This window comes from Nanorana parkeri, unplaced genomic scaffold, assembly GCF_000935625.1.
Source record: "Nanorana parkeri isolate BGI_ZX_2015 unplaced genomic scaffold, ASM93562v1 scaffold1015, whole genome shotgun sequence".
In the NCBI taxonomy this organism is placed as follows: Eukaryota; Metazoa; Chordata; class Amphibia; order Anura; family Dicroglossidae; genus Nanorana; species Nanorana parkeri.
The window spans coordinates 64,924-75,611 of record NW_017307283.1 but is presented as its reverse complement, the minus strand read 5'-3'; the positions used below and the strand labels follow the sequence as shown (position 1 = coordinate 75,611).

General features: G+C 40.3%; 1 protein-coding gene across 1 annotated transcript in view; it reads left to right on the top strand.

The window, feature by feature from the left end:
- Positions 1-1,142: 1,142 nt before the first annotated feature.
- Positions 1,143-10,688, top strand: part of LOC108795839 (cytochrome P450 2A5-like) — a 23,669-nt gene continuing 14,123 nt past the window's right edge. The window contains exons 1-4 of the mRNA XM_018567156.1: positions 1,143-1,323; positions 4,772-4,934; positions 5,887-6,036; positions 7,550-7,710. Of these exons, the coding sequence (XP_018422658.1) occupies positions 1,144-1,323; positions 4,772-4,934; positions 5,887-6,036; positions 7,550-7,710 (654 nt within the window). The 5' untranslated portion in view covers position 1,143. The remainder of the gene's footprint in view (positions 1,324-4,771; positions 4,935-5,886; positions 6,037-7,549; positions 7,711-10,688) is intronic.

Here is a 10,688-nt window from a genome sequence, read left to right as displayed (position 1 = left end):
GGGTTTGAATTTGTGTGTGGAATATACACTGAGTGGCCAGTTTATTATGACCACCTGACGTTTGTCAATAGGTGTTTCAAGTAGATGTAGAAAATGGACACACACAAGGCCTCATTCACACGAGAAAAGGCCTGCACATACAGCTGTATCTGAGGTAGTGAGCAGAATAGAAAAAAAGTTAAATGAGTGGAAAAAAATGTTGAAAAACTATTTTAAAAATGTAAAAAAAATAGGAAAAAAATAAGATATTTTAAAGAAAAGGGGAAAAAAATTATGAAAAATAAGACACACAGCGACCCGACCAGATGCGACGAACTCCCGCTGCATAATGAAGCATCTGATAGATTCCGGTAAAATAAATACAATTGGGCAGAGCTAGCGGTGACATCACTGCTTGCTCCACCTAACTGTTTACTATTGGCCAGGACCTGCCAGCTGGCTCCACCCAGTTGTTGTTGTTTAATGACAACAGGTCATTTGGGGATGCTGATCTGTCATTACAACTGGGTGGAGCGAGCCGTGAGATCCCGGTTGGCTCCGCCCTTCGGCCAACCTTTTTCCATGCTTCTCCTGTCACTACGGCTCAGCCGAGCCAAAGCATATGCGTGCGGCTCGGCTGAGCCACTCGGATGGTGTACGGGCTATTGTGAATAGCCCGTACAGCAGCCCTTTGGTTCCACTGAACTGTAGGGCTCAGGCGGCCAAAGCGAGCCGAAGGATCAGCCGTCGTCGTGAATAAACCCCTAATATTGACCTCATTGCACTGTTGTAAAATGGTCCCCTGAACTCTCCTAAGAAACCAACACTTCTGGGGTATCTAGAGATTTTACATACTTTTAAAGGGTGCCATGAAAAAAAAAAAGGTTGAGAAATGCTATTGTAAATGATTGCATTTGTTACTTTAAAAAGCTTGAAAAAAAGAGAAAGCAGCAGTGAAAGAAGCACTTGTGTATATACTGTATGTGTATACTATTACTTGTGTATTCATTTTTCATGGTCTGCGTAACTAGGGACATGGCAGGGGAGTGTTCTCTGCCTATATACTTTGCTTTTTACAGCCTCCCTCTTCCTCATCTAAGAATGGTGGGAGGTTCACTGTTGCATACATAATACTTCCTGTGTTCAGTGTGTTCATGAGGGAAAATGGAGCTGGGAGTAACGGGCTCTATAGCTCTAGCTGTCTGTGTCAGTCTTATTGTATATTTTTTCTCATGGAAGAAGAAGCTTAGGAGCAGAAATCTACCCCCTGGGCCACCCACACTGCCCCTGTTAGGCACAATTCTACATATGAGCACCACAGAAATGCACCAGTCTTTAAAAAAGGTAAGTTAAGAAGAACACTTAAAGAATTCTAAGCAGATTTGGGAGCTGTAGTTCCAAAAAACCTTCTCATCTTATATGTATATATATACCGGGGGGCACCAAAAAAATGCATACACATTTTAGGAGATGCTATCTATGTATTACTTTTCAAAGAACATGGTACGAGAGGATAAGCAGTTTGTGGGGACCACGTTGAGCACCTCTTGTAATTGCAGTCAAACGTGACTTGTATTCATTATTTGTTATCGGCATCGGTATTACAATTTTAATACAGTTTTTCCTTTCTTAAAATGTGTATACATTTTTTGTCTCTCTCTCTTTTTTTTTGCATGCTGCAACTGAAAATGTGACAACTTAAATTTTATAGACATTGTTTTTAAGCAAAATGCCTCAATTTGTTGTTGTTTTTTTTGTATTCTATTAGATATGTAGCATTTGTTTTGTATGTGTAGAATATATGTGTATTTAAGGAGAAGAACTTGTAAAATTCGACTTTCCAGTCTGACATTTTAACCTACACTGTGGTGTGTACGTCTCCACCCCTGTGCTATGTTTTATGGTGGAGAAAATGGAATGTTATGTCTTCTGTCAAGTAAGAGATATGATAGTAGGCAAAAGGAAATGGAATGCACATTGCTGACTGTATCACTCTACAAGATGCAGTATTTAAAGTACTGATAATCAATAAGCTTAGTTGTGGACTAGGGGTACATTTTTGTTATCTGTATCTTTGGTATTAAAAAAAAAAAAACTCCCCTGGAGCTTTTACCCACAAAGTACCAGTATGTACCAGTAGTGAGTGAATAGCCGGATGCCACGGCTCGACTATTCTGCCAGAGTTTTTGAGCAGGTCCTGGGCAAATGAAAACAACTGGGAGTAGCCAGCTGTGACGTCAGGCCTGGTTTTGCCCAGTTGTTGCTGCTTAATGACAAATCAGCTTCCCGGGTAATTTGGGGGTGCTGATCTGTCATTACAGTACAACAACTGGGCGGAGCCAGCCTTGACATCTCGGCTGGCTCCACCCAGCTGTTGTCATTTGCGGGGAGGACGGTCTGCTTCAGGAGACCGTTCGCCATGCTTTGGCTGAAACTATGGCTCAGCTGAGCCAAAGCAATGGCGCTTAGGTAGACTGAGACATTCGCCTATGGGCTATACGAGCCCATACAGCAGCCTTTCGGTTCAAATTAACCGAAGGACTCCAGCGGCTGAAGTGAGCTGAAGGATCAGCTGACGCTATGGCTGGATCCTTTCGCTCCTCAGTGAATAACCCTCTTAGACTTAAAAAGGAAACTAAGGCTGTACCACATCTAAGGATTTGCAAGCTGCATTGTAGTACATTTTTGTTCTTAGGAGTTAGATATACTTTAACTTTATTACTATCACAAGGGGGCTGACAAACCCCTATGTTATAGTAATAAATGGTGAGACTAAGCAGACTGAAGATGAAGAGTCCCTGATCTGCTGTTCTTCCGACCACAGCTGGCCACGATTTGGCAGCCTTGAATCTGGAAGTGCTCACTTCACAGAGGAAGGATCAGTAAATGGATGTTCACTGATCCTTCTTTACTCGCAATTATGATAACGTTTTGCCATTCCCAGGAGCAGCAAGAGACCCTGGGATATTTGTGCACATATGTGCAATACACTGGCCATTTAAGAGGACATAGACATTTATCTCCTACTAGATTGTAAGCTCTCACGATTGTAAGCTCTCCTAACCCTATTGTACTGACAATTTTTATTGTATTGTAAATTGTATTGTAACTGTACCGTCTCCTCCATTTTGTAAAGCGCTACACAAATTGTCCTGTATAATAATAATAATTATTTCCACATAAAGGCAATTGTCAGTATGACTTTACCCTAAAGTATGATCCATCTGAAAACTTTCTTGGGTTTGACTGGTAAATGTAGACAATAGATGCTGAATTATTGGAAGCTTATGGACCCACTGCAATAAGTATTAAAATCTATATCCCATGCTGTAAGAATCAAAACCATAATAATATCATGGACTGCACAATGAGAAACCACCTTTCAGAAAGTCAAAATCGGGCCCCAAACTTTGGTTCTCTTTTACTGTGAATAAGATGGGTTTGCTTCGGGGGTCCTTTTATAACATATCCATGATAGACTGCAGCCACTGGCTTATTACAGCTATCAATAAGATCCTGTGGCACAAGGCCTACCATTTTGCTATAAAGCAGGTGCCACATCCACTTTATTTACTCAAAATTTTAACATATGCCCACACTAGACATTTCTCTTCTGGAAGGCTAACTAAATATGAACTTAATTTCCAATCCACAGTGGGTTTGTCGAAGATGCGAGACCTAAATCCTGTCTGTCAGTCACCGCACCCCACAGGGATCCCCCCTCTCTCTATTCCTCCAGCGCTGAGGAACAGATGGGGCTGGATCAGGCAGCAGGGTGGATCCCGTTAATTTTGTCAGAATTCATCCCGGCTGCAGCGCGGCTCTGCACTGTCAGCATATAGCGGGCAAAAGCCTGCTATATGCTAACTTTTGGGTCACAGGAGGACATTAGTATATGTCCTCCTGTGATCCTAAAGAAAACTATGGCAAAACAAGGTTGGGCCATAATTCTCTTTTAATTCAATGCCCTTTCTCTCAATCCCTGACCATGCCTGTGTACAGTTGTTAGACAGAACTACCTTACCCGATTAGCTTGATCCTCTTATTTCTGATCTGTCTCCTGTTGGTTGACAGCTCTTGTCTTAGGAGACCTGATGGTCTTTATGTCCATATATACCATAGTAAATTACTTTTTATTATTATTGAAAAATAAAACATAAATCTATTAAACATGTCAATTAACCACAATTGCTGTACTCATGTATTTTATAAAAAAGTTATCAGAATTTTTTTTATTACTGTAGTAAAGCACCATTATATTTGGCAAACACTAAGTTGTTACCAGGACAGGAATAGAGTAATCTTCCAAGGTGGACAGTGCTGTTATGGCAACAGCTGTCTAAGAGGGGATTACCCCTATGGTTCTACAGATTTCCCTTCTAGTCCTGTACTGTCCACAGGGCAGGAGGTGAAGGGGAAGATCCCCAGTCTGAAACAATCAACAGAAAAAGGTGAGAGGGGTGTGGGGGGCTTGAACCATTCTTTACTCTATCCAAACCTAAAAATTTTGTCCACAGATCCACTTTAAAAATCACCACAAGTATTGAACCTGTTTTTTTGCTGGTGATTCTTTACTTTTGCCAATAAGACATGAGAACGTTCAATTGTTTACAGACATTGGATCACACAATACATGCTGCTATATTACTCTCTTCTACTTTTTGTAATCTCTGTCACTCGCGATTGCCTAAAACACACTGCAGTTTGTCTTTGTCTTTTGAGCTTTTAAGTTTCATGACAAAGCCAAACAGAAGTCCTCTTATATATATAACACACTTTTGTTTCTTTTCAGCTGAGTAAAAAGTATGGACCTGTGCTCACCATCTACATTGGCAATGAACCAATGGTGGTCTTGGTTGGCTATGATTGTGTAAGGGAAGCTTTGATAGATCACAGTGATGTGTTCAGCACAAGAGGAAATACTTTCTTTGCCAAGGCAATGTTAAAAGATTATGGTAAGGAACCCGGAATATAGTCTCTTACATATATTACCTTGTGATCAAGAGATAAATTGTGTGCGTGTAGCAAAACTGAAGTGATTTTAGTAAATGATGAAACCACCATAGTAATATTTTACATAGAGCTAGGAATGATGAGTCAGGCCCAGCCTTCTTAAATGGCTTGCATACTACAAAAACAAAATGTCCCTGCTATAAGGTTTGACTCTGTTCATGTCACCTGGAAGTATTGGATGTACCTATCCACCATTGTGTGTTCCTGCTCTTCCTTTTGCATTCTCCACAATATACCGTACAGTAGAATAAAAAAAAAAAAATCAACAGGGAGAGTGGGAGTCCTTCATAATGGGCACAGTAGTTGTGCAGAACAAGTCAGAGACATAAAAAAAAATGTCAGATGGGTGAAATCTCCAGCATCTAACAAAATCTGAAATATCAGCTTTTTCATGGACTGACCCCTTAACTTTAGCTACGGTCCTGCACAGTATTGTTGGATATCTTTGGGTATTTGTTTGCTTATTTACAAAGTGTCCAAGAAAGAGGTGTACCCCCCAATGTAATGTATTAAGGCAATGGATAGACCCCTGCCATGCCCCCAGTTATGCTGACCATTAAAATCTTATATGCCAAATATGATTGGTAAAAAACAGATTTGTTTCACAATTAATTAGGATATATTATAAAAGTTTTAGTGCCAGATAACACTTTTGGTAGTTAAATACCAGATCCCTCTCATCAGTCATGTGATTAGGTACCTTGGTCATCACAAATGTGATCAGCACTGAAGGGAACCTGGAGCAGCAGCTGGTGATATAAAGGTAAACATTTCACTTGCTGTATTATTCTGTATTTTTCCATCCCAGTAAGTCTCTTAACAAAACTTTATGTTAACATTTGCTCCATTTTAACACTCATTGATTAATTTATTCAAAAACAATTTACTCTATAGGAGTAGTACTGAGCAATGGGGAACGCTGGCAACAGCTACGCCGATTCTCACTGACCACCCTGAGAAATTTCGGCATGGGAAAAAGAGGAATTGCAGAGCGGATCCAGGAAGAGGCCCATTTTCTGGTGGAGGAATTCAAGAAAAATGGAGGTTGGTAAAGATATTTATAGTTTGTAATTATGTATGTATAAGGGAAAGCCATTTTTTCTAATTACATAAACCTACTGTTCTCCCAGCTTGGTACTGCTCCATACTTTTTAATGCTTTTATCTCATTCTAATAACAGCCTATCAGTCGAGCTTAGACACACAGGACATGGTTATGCACTAATGTAATGTCAGAGCAAGTTCTTGGCCTTGCTCACATTTTTAGGCATAGTTAAACCTTTTGTGACCAAAGTTTTATGAAGTTTAGATGCCCAGACCCAGTTTAACAGTGTTGGTGTGTTAGTTAACTTTAGTAACTCTAGGCTCCATTCACCCCTAGGCGCGGGACCTAAGTGCGTCAAAACTCTCAAGACAAGGAATCCCATTTATTTATATGGTCCCTATTCAGACCTGAGTGTTTTGTTCCTGTTGAAATCTATGTGACCAAAAAGTGCTGTAATATGCCAAAAAGTAGCGTATGTACTTTTTCCAGTGACTGGCAGTTTTCCAGTGACGGGCTCAGGTGTGAACAAAGGCCATAGAATTGAATGGGATTCCTTGCCTACAGCATAGCATTATGTCACGCTTACCTTTGAGCGACTAAAGCCTTAGTGTGAACAGGAACTAAGACTTATTTTTAGTTTGACATTAGGTCTGAGAATGAAGAACACACACAGCTGTGTATTTCTAGTTTTCCGTTGAAAGGTTAAATATTCCTCTTAGGACATGGGGCATTTTTTATATATTTAAACCTAAAAAGGTGTCTTGTTGTCACAAAGGGGTTATGAGACATTGTCACCTTGCCCATGCAGGGTCGCTGGAAAACCCCCACTCCCCATATACTCACCTTACCAGCACTCCCTCACAGCTCATTGCTTTTTCACAGCCGGCAGGAAAGGTGACTGTGTATGTTTAAGGAAGATGGGATTAAAGTGAACCTGTTATTTTGCTCCACATTAACTGCACACTAAATACATAATTACATTTGTTAGATTAAAATAAATGGCATGGGAACTTCATGCATTGGACACGGGCACACAGTGGCGGAACTACCGCCGGTGCAGGCGGTGCGGACGCACCAGGGCCTTGGGGCTCTAGGGGGCCCAGCGCCGGATCGGTACCCAGCGGTCAGCGGGCCCCCCTGGCACAAGTGTACAATATAACGTCACAGACCTTGCATATTTGTCGTGCAGTTTTACATGCAATTAACTGTGATATTAGACTCAGAAGCCATGTTTCTACCCCATTCCTCAAAGGTTATTTTTTCTGTTGACCCAAAGATCGTTAGGTAGTGTATGTGATTAATTTACTTCTATGTATAAGGATGGCCAAACAAATCTTCCTTTTCAATTTCTAGCCATTGATGGAAGAGTAAAAAGGAGATTTGGTTGATTGGTTGGTAAAGACAACATAGACGGCTCCTCCAAATCCTTTGATGAGCGAGTGCTTTTGTCTCACTGATTCTCTATCTTGTAAGCTGTAGAATTTTTAATTTGATTACTGATGTCTTTTCCTAGAAAACTTGTTTGATCCATCGGACATTCTTCATTTGGCGGTCTCAAACATCATCTGCTCTATTGTGTTTGGAGAACGCTTTGACTACAAAGATGAAAAGTTCATAAACCTTTTATTCATGATGAAGGAAATCTTAAACACCATCGCCTCTAAATGGGGTATTGTAAGTAAACAAAATGTCTGTAATATACCTAATGGGAGCGATCTATTCTTCGAAAAGTGACATCTTACAGTATATAATAGCAACGTGTTCCATTTCTTTTATGTATGATGTAAAGAGTTATGGCGAAATATGCAGATACCTGGAATATATTTAAAGACACATAAATGCAGATTTATATTCATTCATACATCATATTTGACCTGGAATTAGCCTCTTGATATTCTCTGTACAGCACAGATCAGACCAGGAGCAGAAAAAAAGCACAAGGAGCCAATAAGTTGTGCTCACTGATCATTTGCTTTTTAGCTGATAGGAGAAGTGAGCAGATCAGTCTGCTGCTTGTCCTTTTCCCGTCCAGTGAAAGGCAGGAAGAATAAGACCTGGAAGTGTTATTTAATTGCAACAGAGGGTTTCCTGCCCTGCCAGACTTCCCTCTACTGTGTTTTAGAACGGTGTAAATCTTAGGATTGGATGGGCAGAAATACAAATCCTTGGGCAAGTAAAACAGCCTCAATTTTAATCTGTATCTTTAGATGTTTTCTAGATTGCAGAGTTGGTCCCATGACAACTGTTTAGAATAATGTTAGTCAACTTACTTACTCAGATGAGGCCCTTGACAAGGGTCACACATAATATGCAGTGAATGTAACGCTACAGAAAGCAGTCAGAGATTGAGGACGTGCAAGAAGAGATGGTCAGGGAATACATGCATTCTACAAGAGATGGTCAGAGTCTGCAGACATGCTACAGGAGATGCAAAATCAAATAAATAATATACCTGCTCCACTTCCACAAACCCAGTGGTCTTAACTCAACACTGGTGCTTGGCAAGAGTTCCTCTGTACCCACACACTGCGTAACATATATCACAAAAGTCCTGCACACAACTTGCAACTCATTTATTGATCCAGGACTTTCATGATATAAGCTACAGGAGATAACCAGAGATTACATGCATGCTGCAAGAGATGGTCATAGATTAAGAATATGCTAAAGGAGTTGTTGAGGACATTGTTCAGGAGACAGTCGTAGACTGTAGACACATTACATAAGACTGCTAGAAATCAGGTTAGAAAAAACAAGGGAACAAGAAGGAGTTTAACGCTAAATGAGACCAAAAAATATATATTTGACCAAACTCCAGGGTTTTAATAGACTACTCAAAAAAATATATTGTCCCCTGTGAAGAGAAATCCCTCAAAAAGGAGATGGTCTGATGAATAGATCACAATTAATTAAGTAATATAACAAAATGTAATAGTCATTTATACATAAAGACACCTATACAAAACATTTAAAAACAATTAAAAAAGCTTCCCTGGAATCACCTAAATATAATGATATGGATGTTTAGATATATAAATCTCCTAAAATGCAGGAAGTCTCTGGTGCAGGCAAAATGGTGATATATCAAAAATAGAATAACGGAGCTGTACTCACGTTGTGTTTTTAACCCGAAATGGAGTAGTCCTTGTTATATCCCACAGCGATACATGCATGTAGATTGTTTCAAAAAAAATGTATCCGTTTATAACGATTTCATTTCAACTGGTCCGCTTCAATGGCGGAGCAGAGGTTCCTTGAATGTTTTCCTCCCCAGAGGTCAAAGTGTGAGGAGACATATAGGCTTCAAGAATGTGGAGAGTAGACTATCAGGTGAATTCATCTGCTACCTCTGGATATCACCAAATTGTTTCTGTATGTGTTAAAGTGGAACCAAACCCTCCTTGGGCACAAGTATCCATAAATGGAAAAAGTCACCCAAAAAGGGGTCCACAGATGTAGACCCATAAATTGGTGCCCATTGCATCAATATCCTGGGTCTATAATTTAAGCTATTTGTTAAACCATCAAAATTCGGAGCTTTGGGGGTATTTCACAAATTTTACAACTTTTAAATGGCAAACCAATGATTTGTAAAGAATATATTATTTTATATCGCTATATCTAAACATATATAGAATGGGAAAGCGCAATGTTTGAATGTCATTAGGTGTCGAGATAACAACTGAAATTGATCATGTCGTTGAGCCCGGGTGCCTCATGAGAACTCACTTGGTGAATCCATCTGCATTCCCTTTGTAAAAGAGATTTGTCCCAATCCCCCCCACGTCTAGGTTGATGGACCCTGTCCAGTGCAAAGAAACGAAGTCTGTCGATATGTCCATTATGTGTGTTAACAAAGTGTCTAACTATCGGTGACCTTAGATCTCTGGCTGCTATGTCCGCCAGGTGGTCCGAGATTCTGTTTTTAAACATTCGTTTCGTTTTGCCTTCGTAAAGCATATCACATTTACAGAGCATTAAATAAATAACACCCTTTGTTTCACAGTTTACAAAATGACGGGCTTTGAAGCGCTTTCCCCGAGGTGTAGTCACCTCCGCTCCAATCTGGACATATCGACAGAATTTGCACCTTTGACACTGGAAGGTGTCGGGGTATTTGCAACAGAGGCCACTCCTAGTCGAAAAGTCACTGCTCGTCAGTTTGTCTTTAAGGGAGGGGCATCGTCGGTAAGTAATAGTGGGTTTAGTACTTAAGAATTTTGAGATTCTAGGATCCTTAGTCAGACGGTGCCAATGTTTTTGAAGGATCCTAGATATTTCTTTGTGCTGGTTGTTAAAGGTCAAGATTAGTCTCACAAGGGAATCTTCTTTGTCATTATTTCGTGATTTGGCTTTATTTTTCTTAATAGGTCCGTTAGGTCTACCCTTTGCCCGCTGATATGCTTTTTTAAGTGTTTTATTCGGGTATCCCCTGGCCCGTAACCTCATCCTTAAGTTTTGGGCCTCTCTCTCAAAGTCGGTGTCCATAGTGCAGTTCCTCCTGACTCTTAAATATTGGCCATATGGTATACTGTTCTTCAAATTTTGTGGATGGGCACTACTTGCTTCGAGGATAGCGTTACCCGCCGTATCTTTCCTGTATAGGCTGGTATAGAGGACCCCTCTGGCATTCTTGCATACCAGGATGTCCA